This window comes from Podarcis vaucheri, assembly GCF_965113315.1.
Source record: "Podarcis vaucheri genome assembly, chromosome: 7".
NCBI lineage: Eukaryota > Metazoa > Chordata > Lepidosauria > Squamata > Lacertidae > Podarcis > Podarcis vaucheri.
Genome location: NC_138765.1, coordinates 35,804,219 through 35,821,582, shown reverse-complemented (window position 1 = coordinate 35,821,582; position 17,364 = coordinate 35,804,219). Strand labels below are relative to the sequence as shown.

Below are 17,364 nucleotides of genomic sequence, written 5' to 3'. Positions count from 1 at the left end.
TACAGAATACTGTAAAATCCCCCCAGGTCCTATATAAACATAAAAGAATCTCCACACATCAAGAGCAGCAGAGAAAGAATTCCTGCCTACACTCTCTTATTAGCTGCATGTGGATGGGTTGATTCAGCTGCGGGCTATGACAGCTCTCCTACTACTTCTTCATTTCCCATGCTCTTCCTTCGGAGCACATGCCAGAACCATGCTCCCCTGGTTCTCTTTTTCCAGGATATTATCCAAACTTTCTCCTCTTCCCCTCCTCTACATAACCAAACGGACATGCATTCAACTAAATTACAAACACGAAGACTGATTTATCTTTGCAGATAAGGGTCTCACATATATCCCTTGGCTCAAAAAGGGAGGGGGGAAAAGCAGACTCAGCCTGTCCTTTTTGAGATTCCGTTTATTTAAGAAGTGCGAGGTAACAAAGAAAGTGCTAAGTCTGACCACCCAGCGTTGAGGCTCCAGCGGGCCAGTCAAAGAACGCCTGAAGGAGTCCCCAATGCATTGTGGGAGACCAGTCTGCGCCCACCAAACTGTGTGCAAGCCAAGATAAAGGGTCATCCATCACCTCCAGCTCTGGCCTCTCCCTACCCAAGAGACAAAGGAGGATGGGTGGGAGGGATCTGCATAAAAGGGAAGGAGGGAGAGGGGGGTAGCCCCAGCCAGCTTAACAAAAGCTATTAAGGACCTGGCAAAACCAGAGCAAAAAACACATCACCACATTATCATTGCTTTCTTTCTCTTTATGCATGGGACTGAGGTGCTCCCTTTCCTGGGGGCGACACAGTGGAACCTAGCTGTGAGTAAACATCAATTAACAACGCCACACTGCACATTTTCCCCAAAATATATTCATGCAGCCCTTTTATTTCCAGAGAAAGGGAAGGTGGAGGGGGAAAGGCTTCTCTTAGTCTTAAGAATCAGTAGGACATCTTCAGTAGAAAACTTCTCTATAGGGGGCAGTTGAAATTACAATGTTCCCATCTAGGGACTCCCTTACCCACCCACTCTACCAAAACACCCTTAAGATGTCTAATAGTCTCATTATTGGTGCTTGAAACTTGGGACCAGACCCCTGACTTAGGAAATCATTTTCTAGTCAAAACAGAAGTATTTTTTTCCTGCTGAATCTCAGTTTGAACGATCTCATCTACAAAAGCAGTACTGAGAGCCCTCCACCCACTGTTTTATCTTTGAAAAGCTGGGAGGAAAGAAAGAACAAGTATTTTACAAAATAATTTCTAAAAAAAGTATAAAAATAGTATATCTTAAAAAAAGCCATCCAGTATAAAGAATCAGGCAGTCACAACAATGGATTCTAGGATATACAAAACCAAAGACAAGAAGCTGCATTGCCCAAGTGGAAAAATAAGTATGAGGTAAATGAAATCCAAGGTGATCTCAGTGCATTTCCAGTGAAGGAACAGTTGTGGGGGGGAGGGGGGGAGAATGTCTTAAATGCACACATAAAGCCTCTAACAGTTCTTGAGAGAAGGTTCTGCACCCCTCCATCTCAGAAAGAGGAATTACCCCCGAGGGGCAGATTCAAGGTTGACACAGCAAGACAGCATCATCACTGGACACAACTGATTAGAAGTTCACCTGAATTAATCCCATTGAAATCAATCCACTTTGGGGTCTATTATGCTGATGCCATTAAGGGCAGAATCACACCATACATTTTAAAGCACATGTTTTCACCCAAAGAATCCTGGGAACTTTAGTTTGTTGAGGGTGCTGGGAATTCTGGCTCTGTGAGAAACTACAGATGCCAGGATTCTTTGGGGATTGGGTGGGGGAAGTCATGTGCTTTAAGTGCATGGTGTAGATCTGCCCAATATTTTTTTCCACCTCAAGTGTGAAAGGCACTGATCTTAGCCTGAGGGGTTATCTAGCTGTAGATCTCAAGCAAAAGCCAGATTTAAGCTGTCTTCAAGTGTCAGCTGTGAAATAACTTCACATAATGTGACATTCTCCACCTGATACCCTCCAGATGTTTTGGGCTACAACTCCCATAAGCCCTAGCCAGGACATCAGAGGTGGCGACATTTAAAAATTCACCCATAATAAATTCCAAGAAGGGAAGAGAGCTGTCAATCCTAAACAACATTGGAAAATAGGGCAGGGGAGTGTGCTTGGGGGTGGGAAAAAGTCTATTGCGTAGGACCATTGTAAAAAAAGAAACAAATTGCACAAGATATCTGTCTTCTTAAATGCCAGTGGCAAGAAGCAGAGCCTGGGGAGAAAAGAGGGTATGTAGAACTATCCATAGCCAGGGTTTACAATCCAACTTTGACTGGGGGAAACAGAAGAAGCCTCTTGAGAGAGACAACTGAAGGGTCCATCTTTGCCCCAGCTTTAGAAATGTTGACTCAGGCCCCTCTGTCAGAAAGTACTGTGAAGCATTCCACAAGATGCTATTCCAGATAAACACTCAGGCTTCTGGTGATCCCAAACGGAATGGAGGCTCATTCAGCCTGTGAAGAAGTCAGCATTTTGCTGTAGAAGCTGAAGTCTGAGTAGCTAAACCCTGCTCAACCCCACTGCCCTGATCATCATCACTCCTGCACAACTTAGGAGATTCTCCAGCACCCATAACTGGCTAAGAGAGAAGACCAGGGTGGAAAATAGTGTATGGAATGCAAGCCCCCATTTGTGTGCAGCAGCTGCATTGCATAATGGGATCTGCAAGTCAACAAACCAATTTGTTTTTGTTTGGTCCCCCCCCCCACAAAAAAAGTGCAGAGATCAGGCTGGCAAGCAGTTTGGAGTTCCTGGCAGCTAATGCGCACTCTTGAGGTACGAAATCCGTTTCAACAGCTGAAGCTGATGCAATTTTAGCAGCTTCTTCTCAGCAACCATCTGCTGCTCTGCTTTGAGTAGTGACTGCAGATACTCTGACGCTTTGCTCAACACCACCACTTTGGGGGTTTTGGGGCAGGTGGCGAGACCAGGGACCTGGTCCCTCAGTGCCAGGAAACGCGAGCGCAGGTCGTTGCGCCGCTTGCGCTCCAAGTAGTTGTGGTTTTTCCGCTTGGTCACGTCTTCACTGTCCGAACTGGGAGCGCTCCCGGATTTCAGGAGGAAAGGTTCAAGAGAGGAAGGCTCTGCCACTTGCCTCAGGGACTGTGCACCACCATCCTCCTCCTCCTCCTCTTCCTCTTGACTGCTTTTCTCCAAGGCAGCGGTGCAGGAACAAGCCTCGGGTGGTGAGCGGGCTGCGTAATTGTGCTGCTGCTGGTGGATGGATATGTGGAAACGTTTCATGCAAGGGTCCAAGGGGTCAGCCCGCACAGTGATGGTCACCGGCTTCCTCACACCCAGCGACTGCCTCTTCTCAACCGTCACCACGTCAATTTCTTCCCCTTCTGTGTACAAACAAGAGGGAACAAGCCATTAAACCTTGGCAAACCTTCAGGCAGTAACACACAAGTTAGCACACCAGGGTGGGTTTCATGCAGCCAACCAGGTGCCCCCCAGATGTTTTGTACCACAGCTCCCATCAGCCTCAGCCAGCTTAGCCAATGGACAGGGATGATGGGAAGTGTAGCCGACTTTTTTATCACCCCACTTTTTTACCACCACGAAAATCAAGGCAGCATACATACATTCAAGCTGTACTGAGGTTACAAGGCAGCCTCACTGACTAGACTCAACCTGCTTTGCTTCAAAGCCAGCTCTGTACATCAAGTGGAACTGGATTCCTCAAAGGGTCTGGGACCGATTCCCAGTTCCTTATTCTAAACAGAACTGCATGAGGTGTCTAACGAAGGAACCAACCTTTCTATGCCATTGCAAGATGTAACAAGGTAGTGGTCCAAGCATTTTGAGGGGAGCAGGTGTTCAGGAACATAAAACCATGCAGTTTCATTTGAAGTAGTAAGAATCTGAGAAGCAGTAACCAACATCAGCTGCATCACAGAAGGAGCAGCACATTTGGGGCAAGTCATCACCTTCCCAGACCTGAGCTATCAAAGCTTCAGTAAAGATTTCTACTGAAGCCTCTCTACTTTTCCTCCTTCCTGAATCCCAAATGGAGAACTTGCACACACACAGGGTGGTGACAAAGGTTGCTCAAATATCAGTGGAGAATGATGAAGAAGAGATGGGGACCTGCACCAAATGTTGTGGGGGGGGGAGGGGACTGAAAACAAAAGGGCAAGGCAAAGCCCCACCTTTCTTTTAACCCCTGGCTCCAGGGATGCTATGAAATCTGTTTCTGCAGAATCAGCAAAGAGCCCGTCTACTGATGTCTTACTATTGAGCACTGAGGCCAACTGGGGACAGGTGGGTCTCTTCATCTCTTTTGGTTCCTGAAGCTACCACACACAGTAGAGGCTGAATTAGGAAAGGACTAGGAAGATGCACAAGCCAGGGGGTGAAGTGCAGGGCAAAGGGGTTATTTAAGATGCACCTGCTGAGCCAGGTTCCTTCTGCACCTCATAAGCCATATATAGAGATGAAAACTAACTTTAAGAACTGATTATCAAGTTCACTTGTTTTCTTTTCCCCTCCTTGTTTTCATTTATCTTTTTGCCTAAAGAGCAGAATAAGTATGCTTTTAAATTAACGGTGAAGCTACACAACTCAGAAACTGGTAAACAGAGCTCTAAACACCACATCAAAATCCACCAAGTAGTGCTCATTTTCATATGAAGAACACCCAAGATGAAAGATGAGTCATTAGCTCATGGCCAACCAGAAGGTTTTCATTTTTTTCTTTTTTTAAAAGGCAAACTGAAAAGTCCTTCCCAATCTACTACTAGAGCATCCTAATGTACTTATTGCCCACTCCATAAAGTGTTGGGCATGGTTCCAGATTCAAATCTCACCCTGTAAGCTGCTTTATTTTGAGGGCAAAGACTAGATTCTTAACCTTTAGCATTTACTGAAAGGATGAGCGGTCTGATCTACCTTCTCTCAAGCAGTCTGACTTGGTGCTATTGCAAAGTCCTGAGCAAATGTAATTCCTGCAGGAATCCTGTGGTACTGGGAGCTTCATTCTGGGGAGGGATGAACATTTCTGTCCCCAAGGGTCTGTTAACAATTGCAATGGAATGGAGGTTTTTTGTCTTTGTGTCCCTGGAGGGGAGGGGAGGGGGTGGCTTTCCCAAAGGCAATTGTAAGGGACAAAAGGCCAGGCCATCATCAAGGCATTCCTATGCTCCCCATCCCCAATTAAAAAGACTGGGGGCAATAGTCACCATTGGCCTGGAACAAAGTTTACTGCTAAAGCTCTATCTCTCCCCCAACCTCCACCCCCCAAGGCTCTTTCATTGCCCATTGGAATTGTAAATGAAGCAGGGAATGGGGAGAGATGGCCTTTGCCCCTACAGCTTCACACTTCAGGAGGGATTTGCTACTTTTCAGAAGTAGTAAATCCTGTTCAAAGGATTCCATTCCCCTGCACAAATAACCTCCCCAACACACACAGTGGGCAGCCCTCCCCACTTAGCCAGAGATGCACAGAAAGGATCTCGGCACCTCCCCATCCAGTATACAGGAAGGGGGTGGGAAGAGAAGGTCCTTTAAAGGCCTTTGCACAGAAGGCTTGAGTGACTTTCAAAAGATTCAAGTTATACAGCCTTCAGACAAAGTGGTCAGAGTTTTTTAAAGAAATAAGTTTAAGGGGAAAGGTTATCACAGTAGAAAACAAAGAGATCGGTTCTGAACTCACAAAGCGAAGTCCCGCTAGTCTGCATGAGCAAGAAATCAGCCATCTGGTTTACTGCAGCAACAGCTTTCAGAGGAAAGCTTCTCCCTATCTGTGTTGGCTGGAATTAAGTTCTGCTGAGGACAATGGAACTTGTATGCCTAAGACAGCCTGTGACAGGTTGCACATAGACAATGTTTCCTAGAAACTGACCAAGGGCCCTTGTGGAGAAAACTACAGGAGGCACATTTTTCACAGAAATACACAATGAAAATGATTTCAAGTTACACAGAAGGTGGCGTCGTGCCTACTTAAGAGTTGGAGTCATTCAAAGCATGTCTCCAGCATTTCACATGTCTCCAGCATTTCACATGTCTTGCTTGCTCTCAGGAACAAGGCACATAGACAGTCTTCTGCGGGACGCATGTCTAAAAACCATTCTTACAAGGTTCTGTGACAGCTCGCTACCATGAGGCCCCCAGGAGAGTGCAAGATACTCTTGTCCTCCTTTTTCAAAAGCTTAAGCACCATCATATGCAGAAGAAAACCACCTCATGTCACAAATGGGGAAGGGTCAAAATTTTTAACTCTTCAGAAACATGGGTGGAAGGAATTCACTGCTTCGATCAAGTCAGCTCATGATAGCCAGCACTGATGCAGAAGCGCCAAGTTGCTCACACACACAGCCACACCCAAGATTGAGAGTGCAGAAGCGTATTGTGCTTGTGTGATGTCACACATGCAACGTTGTCGTCTGCAGAAGCCAGGCACTGAAGCTGAGATGTGCAACTGACCTCCTTCCAACCAATAATGAGACACATTGACCCCCTAGAATTGGCATGCCTGCACTGATGGGAGTTGTAGTCCAAAAGACCTGGAGAGCACGAGGCTAGGGAAGAATGGCATAGCGGAACTCAGCAGTGTTATTTTACCCCATCTCTGTGCCAGAGGTTCCAGGCCATTAAAGCCCATGGCAAATGGAGAATCACAGCCAGACAATGGTAGCAGCAGAGCATACAGTGGGCACTCCAGCTTGCTCCGTCTGCTTAATTCTATGGACAGGGAAAGGTCTCCTGCAGCAGGCTCAGTTTCAGCTGGGCTTGTGCTCCACACCCTTCCAGCCCTCCACATAAGTTCTCATCCACAGTGCACACTATCTGGTGCCCCCAATTGCATTGTTTAAGCCTTGTTTCTGCCTCCATTAATTTATAAATAAAGATCACAGGCCAGCTATGCCCCCACTTTGCCTTCCCCCCACTTGCTTTGCATTTTTAAGTGGTCTCCTTCTAAAACTTGCATTGGGCAAACAATCAGCACTTTCCCATTAATAAAAAAAAATGTGACTCCGTGAGAACAACCTTCTCCAAGCATCCTGGCAATCAGCCAATAGCAGTGCTTGAAACACTGCTGTTACCTACCCTCCATCTCTCATTGGCATAGTGAGCTATTGAGAGTGCACACACACAAACACTTGCATCTGTTGCTTTTTGTCCCAGGAATCATGTGACTGGCTGAAAAAAAACAGCATCTGAAGGAGGAGCCTAGATGCTGATGGGGGTGAAAAGTCCAGGTCAGCAAGGGCAAGCACAATTAAATAAATCAATAACATTCCCCGCCCCTTCTGCTAATTGAGATTAAGACCTGCTTCTCCTAATGTAATTAAATCTTATACCCAATTTGTTTCTCAACCCAAGCCCTATTCATGCTCTATAGTGAGTCATATAAGCAGTCACTGCTTACTCAGTGACTCAGCCCTACAAGGATTAACAACAAGGCCAGAGTATTAGAAAGTGTGCCCATTTCAAGGCTATGTCAGTTTTTCAAGGGATAACACATGCCACAAGTTTATTTATAGCAATGTTAAGCCTGAACACAATATTCCTGTGGTGTTCTAGTTGGGGCTGTTGGGAGTTGCAGCCCAAACAACCTGAAGCAGGTGAGAGTTTGCAAGGGGGACGGACCAGGTTGGCAAAGGTTGCTAGAGACTCACAAAGAAGTTTGCCCCCTAAATATGTTGGTGTGTACAGAAAGTCCTGTTATTATTCTGTGGTCTGCCTACAAATGAGGACTGGATGTGCAAGCGAGGCACATCAATCCAAACAGAATGAAAGCATTTTTAAAAACTTAAGATTTAAAAGCATTGAGTTCAGACTAGCCAAACAAATTGGGCTGGGGGAGAAGGAAGAGGTTGTGAAATTTCCTTCCTTAGAGACTTGAAAAGACAGAGGCAGGCTTCTAGCTGTGAGTAGTTCAATCCTGCATAGGAAGCTACCTTATACTGTACCAAGTCAGTATTGTCTAGATTCTATACTGACTTGCAACAGCTTACTGGGATTTGAAAGGATGATTCTCAGTTCTACTTGGAGATGCCAGAGATCGAATTTCAAACCTTCTCCATACAAAGGTGATGGTCTACCAAAGAATTACAGTTCTTCCCCATTGATGTTGACTCCTGCATTGCAAGGGGTTGATGACTCTTTGGATTCAAAGACAGAAAGGTGGTCTTTATGATCCCATTCACACACACACTGCCCTTGCATGCCTCCATCAGAGGGTAGCTGAACAGCAAGTCATGTGCCAATAATCAAATGGGAATGACTTTGCTTCCCCAACCTTGGACCCTCCAGATGTTTTGGACTACAACTCCCACCAGCACCAGCCAGTGGAGATGCTGTTTTGGACTGATCTAGGTTAGCAAACTCAGCAAAGTATTGGTTACATGTCAACTGATGCACTTATAAGCATAGATGAGGGCACTTATGCAACAAAACTTTTATAACATGCATAATATGGCTGGTTCCCCTTGGCTGCAGAACCTGACCTGAGACTGCATTCAACATTTTGTGGGAGGAGGGGGGTTTGCAAGACCATTCTTGTATTTCCCAGGTCAAATCATTCCAGAGCCTTTGTCCATCACAGGTCCACTGTGGCAACCCTCCAGACTCCACAAGCATAAGCAGCCTGCAACACCAACCAAGCCAAACTTTTTCAATAAACACAGGTTTTATAGACAGCGTTTACAACCTGAACCAGGAAACTCTGGAGAAGCCCGCCCTGCTGAAATGCAACCTCTCAAAGAAATGCTCTGTATCTTGGGTCCCCCCACCCAACCTCCTGGAGTGGTGGAGGGAGTTGTGCAAGTGGCGCATTTTCTTCTCTTTTCGGTCCTGCGGCAGGCACCCCCCTCCCCCGCCGGCTGTGCTAAAGGGTGCTAAATTGGGAGAGGTTGGAGGAGGAAGCAAGACAGATGGGTTGGGCTCACCACGTTATGCAAGTCCCAGCAGCAGCCTTGGGAAGCTGGGCCGGGACGACAATGCACACTTCCCCCTGAAAGTAGAACCTCTGGTGAAGAAGTGGGGCGGGAGGGGGGGCAGAGTAAATGCAAGAGCTCGGAGAATTTTGCAATAAAAGATCCCTCCAAGGGGACTGCAGAATTCTGCACGGAGACCTGGGAAGACAGGGGGCGCAGTCCAAGGGGCGCCACGGGAAATGAAGAGCGAGAGGAGCCTTTTGTCCCGGGAGAGAAACTTTCGGCGCCCAGCCAGAGCTGCAGGACTGGGTGCCCCTGGGGGGTACCGTGCGGTCCGCCGCCCCGCTCCCCGGCCCGGAGGCAGCCTTACCCGATTCGCTTTGGCTCTCGGAGCCGGAGGAGGGCGGGAGCTTGCAGTCGGCGGGCCAGGCGAAGACGGCGCCGGGGGCCACGCACAGCCCGCCTAGCGCGGCGTCGTGCGGTGCTTGGGCGGCGGTGGGGGCGGCGGCGGCGGCTGGCGGGCCCTGGGCGGACGGCTTGGCGGTCAGCTTCTCGCCCATGGCTTTCTCCAGGCGCTCGCGGGCCGAGAAGCCGCTCCACATGCAGTCGCGGAGGACGAATGCGCTCAGGTTGCCCAGCAGCCGGCCGGGCTCCAGCAGGTAGTCGGCGGCCGCGTCCTCGGCGGGGCCCGGCGCCAGCGGCGAGGCCGGCGGACTGGGCAGCAGCTCGAACTTCTTCCAGATGTCCTCGCTGGGCGCGCTCGAGCGGTGGAAGTCGTCGCCGGGCGACTCTTGGTGGTCGTAGAAGTAGGGCGGCGCCGGCGGCGCCTGAGGCAGGTCGAGCTCCATGGCTTGCTCGCGTCCCACCTGCGACGGGAGCTCACCTGAGCGCAGCGCGCGGTAGGGCGCGCTCCACCGCCTGCAAAAGTGCAAGCGCCGGGCTCTTTCAACTAAGAAGGCGGTGCCGCCGCCTGGTTTGGTAGCTTAGCCTTTCTGTGCTCGCTCGCCCGCTCCGCTGCCGAAAGCGCGGCTTTTCCCGCTTCCCCGCCCCCCCAACGCGACCCAGTCGGGATCGAGGCGCATTGTTCGCTCGCTCCCTTATATCGCGTCTGGCGCCTCGAGCCCCGCCCGTGCCACAAGCCGAACCAATTAGGAGCGCTGGATTTGCACAAGGGGGCGGGGCCAGACAGCGGCTCGCTCCTCGGGAGCTGCTCGCGTTGGCCCACCTTGCTGCGAAGGGAGCGGGCGAGCCCAGCTGGAGGTGCAGAGCTGCTGCTGTTGGGGCACAAGTGCCAGGGCTTCTAGACAGGTGTTTATTGTGAAATCGGCGCTCTGCGTGCAGACAAAAAAGAAGAAAAGTGCAATGCCCATACACATACCTGTCATCAAAATACCAGCCTGTTTAATCCATATTTATCCTTTCGGGTGAAAAGCCGTTGGGCTAAAACAAACCTGTTGCTATCCTAGTGGCTCCTTTGCAATAGCTTAACAAAGTATTTGCAAAGTATACCCCATTCTTGGGGGAAAGCAGTAGCTCAGTGGTAGAGCATCTTCTTTACATGCAAAAGATCCCAGGTTCAATCCCTGACATCTCCAGGTAGGGCTGGGAGAAATTCCCTTCCTGAAATTCTGCAGCGCTGCTACCAGTCAGTGTGGAAGATGCTGAACAAGATGGACCAGTAAAAGACAGCTTCACTCATTCCTATTGGGAGCAGTTTAGGCATAACCAGGAAGCAAGACTCTCTGCACATACTCAGTGGTACTGTTATTTACATGTTCCAGGACAGAAATTAAGGGACGCAGGTGGCGCCGTGGGTTAAACCACAGAGCCTAGGACTTGCTGATCAGAAGGTCGGTGGTTCAAATCCCCGCGATGGGGTGAGCTCCCGTTGCTCGGTCCCTGCTCCTGCCAACCTAGCAGTTCGAAAGCACGTCAAAGTGCAAGTAGATAAATAGGTACCACTCCGGCGGGAAGGTAAACGCCATTTCCGTGCGTTGTTCTGCTTTGCCAGAAGCGGCTTAGTCATGATGCTGGCCACATGACCCGGAAGCGCCGCAACCCCAGAGTCGGCCACAACTGGACCTAATGGTCAAGGGTCCCTTTACCTTTACCTTGGGACAGAAATTAAGCTCTAGTATTCATATTACTCTATGACCAAAGCTATACCACACCAGGATGGCTGCTAAATCCATTGCATGCTCAGCGCAGGCAGATCAGGAAAAACAACACCACCAGAAAGTACACAAGTTGTGTAAAGAAAGCATACATGCCCACCAATTAGGGACTGTGTCGCTTATGCCACACATGGATGGAGGGAGCCAACCAACCAACCAACCAACCAACAGAGGCCCCATGTCTTTCAAGTCACCACACCTACAACAGACAAGAAACACAGAACTACACAGCAACCATCAGCACAGCCAAAGGAGCCCTGTGGTGTTGTCTGTTAAAGCAGCCATCAACAACTTGGGGAAGTTACTGGTTCATGTGATACCATGTAGTTTGCAAAACAGCCACATAAATATATACAGGAGGCTGCCAATTCAATTCTTTCTTCCTTCCTTCCTTCCTTCCTTCCTTCCTTCCTTCCTTCCTTTCCCACAAGCCATCATTAATTGAAAAGGGGATAGTCAGTTAGGTTGTGCATACACTAAAACAAGGATGCAGACATACTCCCAGGAGCACTGGTTCAAATACTGCCAGGGGAAATTAGAGCAGGTGAGGCAGAGAGTGGGGCTTCTCCTAAGGTTCCTGGTGTAGCATTCCCATTGGTCTGGCTGCTTCTGGAGGCTCCAGGCTATGCCAGTCTGACTGGTCAGTTGCCTGCCAATCAGGTCCTGGCCCTACCCCCAGGTAGTTGCCCCTGTCTACCTGATTGGCACCACTGCTCCTTCCTGTGACCTTACAAGCATATAACTGGGCTGCACTAGGATCATGGAGAAATACTCAACCATTATTTAATACTATGGTATGCAGAATAAGAATAGGAATCATAAGACACCCATGTTTCTAAACTTAACCGTAACTTGGTAAGGCATGATTTTGATCCTATTCATCTGCACAAACTTCCTCCAACAGCATCTTAGACTTGAAACAAACTGCAGGCAGTGCCGAATCCCATCCCACTCCAAGGCGGGTGTTTACTTTCACCTTATTACAGTATTTTGCTTTTCTTTTTAGCATACTGTTTGATAAAAGATTCTGAGTAACTTAAAAGCTCACTCACAACCCAGAGAGTCATGGTCTTAAATGTGAGATAGTATTCTTAATGTTCCTGTTGTTGTTCCTGTTCCTGTTGTTGTGTGTTTTAAAAAACAGCAACAGAGTAACCTGAGTTGTTTAATGAATCTATAGCTTTATTTGTTTGCAGAGAGCATAGAGGATCTTGGCTATTTAATGAACATTCATCCTGATTTGTTTGTGAGGAAATTAGATTAAGTTGCATTGAGCAAGTGTTATCCCAAACTTTCCAGCGCAATTCCCCACCACTTTCCTTATCATAAAAAGCCCAGTTTTCAAGTAAAGCAGGTTTGTTTCGCAGGAACTCCAGATCAGCTTTAATTGCACTACATGCATTGCGGGTATGTGATTAAATCTCACCCCAAAATAACAATAGTTTTGATTTGGTTTGATTAGCACTAGCATGTCAATGGATGCCAATGAATTGTTTAGGGTGCTGAAGTTTAACTCACTGTTCAATGCTACCATCGTCTGGTGACTTGATGGCATTGCACTGGGAAAATTTTCTACATTGGAAGCTTCAAACTCAAAGGGGATGGGGGAGCCAAACTCCTTGCAAAGCAGTTGCTAGTAATAGGCTGCACTCAATTGTTTTTGCTGCCCAGAATGGCACTGTAGGCTAGCTTCTAAAATGCCTTTTGCTATACTGCTCCAATGTGTTGCCAAAATGAGAGTCAGCGTGCTGCAGCAGTTAGGGCACTGGACCAGGACATTCATGGATCCTCATAATTTTTACAAGCACTCCCTCCCCAAGCCACCATCAAACGGAAGCTGGCATTGATTCTACTGTTGTTTACCTTAGTGTTCCATCCTTTCTCTATTGAGCTTAGCATGGCATACACAAGTATGTGGGCTACCTCACTTTATCCTCATAATAAATTGTGAAGTAGGCTGCACTCAGGCACTGACTAGCTCAATGTCACCTGGTGAGGTTTATAGCAGATCAAGGATGTGAAGTCCCAACATGGTGACCACTAACAGTGCAATTTGTAGTCTCACTATTCTGTTTATTTAAAATGTGTATAGACTCCTTTTTGAACAAATTGTTTCCAAAAGTGGTTTCCAAAAATATACACAAATCATTGTATAGTTTGAAAACCAGTTTAAACAGATTTACTGTACAAAATGTTATTAAAATCAGCATGAACTAATATGACTAACTTGATTCTAATAAACTGGGTTATTCTATGTGCTGATACTCTTTGCAGTTCATATATCTATATTTATATAGATTTATATATTTGTAAAACATCAAGCGGTGGAGGGAAAAATATGTACTTCATGTACGCCAGACTGCTATAAAATATGGGTGTTCTATCATATGCCTCATTATTTGTGTAATCAGTAAAGTCACACCAGAATGCATAAAAATAAAAAAAAAATTGATTTTCTTTTGGCCTCTTGTAACTTTTAATTTTTATGTCAGTTTTTCCAATAATGTCGTTTGTCTGATTGCATTATACCATTGGTCCATAGTTAATTGTAATGATTCCCACATCCTGGCAATAGTTGTTGTTGCAGCAGTTAACAGATGTGTTGAGTTATTTTACAATACAATACAATACATACTGTATCGTGATGACATGAGTTAAGTAGAGCCAGTCCTGGGGTTAATTGTAATTAAAGATATTTCTGTAATCAATTTTTTTTTGTAAATACATTTTTCCAGAACTTTTCAATTTTTGGACACTCCACCACATTTGCTGATATGTCCTTATAGCGGGACATCCTCTCCAACACATGGGAGAACTCATCGGTTTTATATAGCCTAGGCTTCTAGGTATTAGGTTCCAGCTCTGTGCAATTTTAAGTAGTCTTTCTCTGGTCATTGCTGCTATGGATTTGTGTGGCACTTTTGTCCACATTTTTGTCCATGCCTCTTTTTAGAGCCAGTATAGTGTAGTGCTTATGAGTGCTGACCTAAGAAGAAGAAGAAAAGAGTGCTGACCTAAGGTCTGGGATAACAGGGTTCATAAACCCCACACAGTCATGAAGCTCGCTGGATGACCTCAGGCCAGTCACTTTCTCTCAGCCCAACACAGGGTTGTTGTGAGGATAAAATGTGGAGGGAGAGCACCATTACACTACCTTGAACAACATGGAGGAAAAGTTGGTAAACTGTATAAATGTAATAAATAAGACAAACTTGAAAGAACAAATGGAGTGAATCTGGCTCACTCAGCCTACCCATGAGGGAACACATTATTATTTACCCAGGCTTTGTTTTTTGGGAGGGCGGGTAGATAAAGGATGAACACAGCAAAGGCCACAGACCTGAGTTTAGCGGGAAGGGCTTTGAAATGTACATATTTTGGGGTGACCTTATTGCCCTTTCTTACCTACTTTAATGCTGTTGTTTATTACTCTGAGGCACTTGAGGGTTAGTGTGGTATAATGCTTATACAGTATCAGACTAGGACCTGGGAGAGACCAAGCTTCAAATCCCCATTAGGCCATGAAGCTCTCTGGCTGGCTTTGGGCCTAGCCTACCTCACAGGGTGGTTATGGGGGTTAAATGAGGAGGTGAACCATGCATGCTACATTAGAGCTCCTTTGAGAAAAAGGTGGGATATAAATGCAAGGAATCATAAGAATAAAAAAATCAAATTAAGCAACCAACCATGATACGGAAAGACTGCCCTCATATAAATCCTCCTCTTGGCCCCTCGTAAAATGCCACTTTTTTTCGAAGCCCGCGCAGGGCGCCTCACTATATTTTACAGAAGACAACATCCTGCGCCAGCATTTCGAGAGCGTATCACCCTAAAGTCTTTCTCGCCAACGTTGGGAGTTGTAGTCCCCCCTCGGCGATACTTCTATGCCAACTAGTCTAGCTGGGGCTGAAAAAGACTCCACCTCCCGTCAGGCCTAAGAGTGGCTCCTGCGGACGTAGAGAGCGCGAGCGGGAAAAGGGGGAGGAGAGAGAGCGCGAGACTCGGCGGGGCGGAAGATAGTGGATGACGGGCTCCTGCAGAGGCATGCCGGTTCTTGTAGTATATGATGTGAAAGGCGTCCGCGGTACAAATAGGCCAGGGTGGGCGGAAGAACTACATCTCCCAGCGGCTTCAATTAGTTCGCTCATGGCTGGTAGTGCTGCGCGCGCAGGACGTCTGGGCCTGCTGCTACTGCTGCGGTGGTGGTGAGCTGTGAGGTAGGCAAAGGCGGGCGAGAGAAGAAGGCCGCGTCTGAACGGTGAGGAGGAGGCCGCGGCCTGCGGATTGTTGTTGTTTTTTGTTTCCCCTCCCTTAAGATCGAAAAAGATGGCGAAGGATTATGTTTCTACCTCACATACCCCAGGCAGGGGGGTGCTGAGGTGGAGCTGGGGGGGAGGGGCGAGTGGGGGGAGGGGTATCGCGTGCCCTGGGAGGAGGTCGGTTCGCGAGAAGGCCAAGGGGTAAATGGAGGGGGCCGTTATTTCTGATAGCAGAGCTGAATCGGGGCTTTTTTAAAAATCGCCCCCGAAAACCAGACGGGGTTTTGGCAAATCCACCTAGAAGTGTTGGCGGCAGAGGTACCGGGAAGGCGGCCTCTGGTTCTGTCCTCTCCTTTCGCGATGGAATGGATGCCGACATGCTTTTTTTAAAAGAAGTCTGCGCGCGATCGGGTGAGGGGGCCGCTTCCCCTCTTGAGTCAGGTGCCACGGCACCCAAACCCCCCCCCCCTTGCGTGCAGTGTTTATTATCTGTCCATTCCGTCTTCCCCATCGGCATTCTGCTTTTCTTTCTCTAAAAGGGAGCTGCAAATTAATTCACAATTAGATACGAATTAGCTTGTGTCTACATAGTGTGAGGAGTGGTCCTCTAGATCAATCTCCAGCTGTTTTTGGGCTACAACACCCATCATACCTTGCTAGCAAGACCAGTGGTGGGGGGGGAATTGTAATCCGAAAACAGCTGGAGAACCCAAGGTTGGAAAACACTGATCTAGATGATGACGATTAATTCCTAGCTCTTTGTAGCTGCAGCTCCCACTCCACGTGGCCTTGTAGTCCAAGGACACTGCAGGACTGCAGCTTACCTACCCCTGCCAGTAGGACTTTACAGGACCCCAAAAGAGAAGAGAATGTTGTAGTTAAGTCTGGTTTCAGTAGGGCATGGAAATTAGGGGCTTTCTGTTCTAAAAATCCCTTGGGTAGGTCACTTGTGCAGACTGTTGAGCAGGCTTTGGTTCTGCCACACACCAGCTGTTAGGTGGTACAGCTGAAGCCTGCTTTCATTTACCAATGTAATATTAGGAGTGCACTTCAATGATGCTCCTAATTGTGCATTGACAGCTGCATCTCTGTCTTCCTCACATCGTAGGACCTAGTAAGTGGGCATGATTTGGGAAAAGTGGCCTAGCAAATAAAAGTTTAGACCCTGGTTGGCCAGATTTAGCCTGTGGGCCAGAGGTTCCCCACCCCTGGCATAGTTCATAAAACAATTTATTTACTACTTTTACTTCTGAGAATAGAACTCAAACCATTGGGATCATATTACATGAAAAGGGTTTTAGGTTAAACATTAGGAAGAGCTTTCTTACACTGCAAGTTGATACAAGGCATTTTGAACCACTGAGGTCACGTAAATATTGGGTGACAATATTGAGTTAATACTGGCCCCTAAACTGTGGCCCTAATGCATAAGAGAATGCAATTTTTCCAGAACAAATTTAACACCATCATCTGGTCAGATAAACCACTTACCAAGGTACCTCAATCTTGATTGAATATCAGTCAATAAACCCTTATCCAATCCTCTACCACACCTAGGCACTGATTAAGGGCACAAAAGTCTCACCTAAAAGATGAAAAAGTGAAACAGCTGGATGCCTTTTTGTGTATTGATGATCCCTCAAGAAAAATCTCTGCAGACCTCTCCCAGCAGTTTTATGTTAAACAGCGTTAGGGGCAGGGAGAGGAATAGAATTGTGTAGACCCCAGGAGTATAATAACTAAGGGGCTGAGCCACAGTTCCCCAGCAGAATTCTCTGGAATTAGCCATCCAAATAGGAGAACCACCACTATGTGGTATCTCAAGGACACTGTTCAGATATATTATCCTGATGGTCAATGACATCAAAAGCACCTGAGAGGTCCAAGAGAATCAACAGGGTTTTGAACCCTTTGGTTTTCAGAAAAAGCCATCCTACAACTTGCTCAAGGCAGTTTCTGTCCTAAAACCTTGCCTGTAGCCTGATTTAAATGGATATAGAGAAACACTTTTATCGAAGCACTTTA

General features: G+C 47.2%; 2 protein-coding genes across 4 annotated transcripts in view; one reads left to right on the top strand and one right to left on the bottom strand.

The window, feature by feature from the left end:
• Nucleotides 1-385: 385 nt before the first annotated feature.
• Nucleotides 386-9,962, bottom strand: MYCL (MYCL proto-oncogene, bHLH transcription factor). Its single transcript, XM_082229544.1, has 2 exons — nt 9,277-9,962; nt 386-3,371 (listed from the first exon to the last, which is right to left on the bottom strand). Exons 1-2 carry the CDS (start codon nt 9,752-9,754, stop codon nt 2,785-2,787), a joined length of 1,065 nt encoding a protein of 354 aa, XP_082085670.1. The 5' UTR covers nt 9,755-9,962; the 3' UTR covers nt 386-2,784.
• A 5,235-nt stretch (nt 9,963-15,197) lies between these two features.
• The window catches only part of THRAP3 (thyroid hormone receptor associated protein 3), a 40,968-nt gene continuing 38,801 nt past the window's right edge, over nt 15,198-17,364 (top strand). For 2 of the 3 annotated variants that reach the window (XM_082229502.1, XM_082229499.1), the window contains exon 1: nt 15,198-15,338. The gene's annotated coding sequence lies outside the window, so the exon portion shown is untranslated. The remainder of the gene's footprint in view (nt 15,339-17,364) is intronic. The other variant, XM_082229500.1, reaches the window with a different exon arrangement.

Bases quoted from the DNA above. Each gene is read 5' to 3' on its own strand.
- MYCL (XM_082229544.1), bottom strand. From the start codon at position 9,754: ATGGAGCTCGACCTGCCTCAGGCGCCGCCGGCGCCGCCCTACTTCTAC. The intron at 3,372-9,276 runs GTAAGGCTGCCT...GTTTGTACACAG, and splicing joins CGAGAGCCAAAGCGAATCGG to AAGGGGAAGAAATTGACGTG.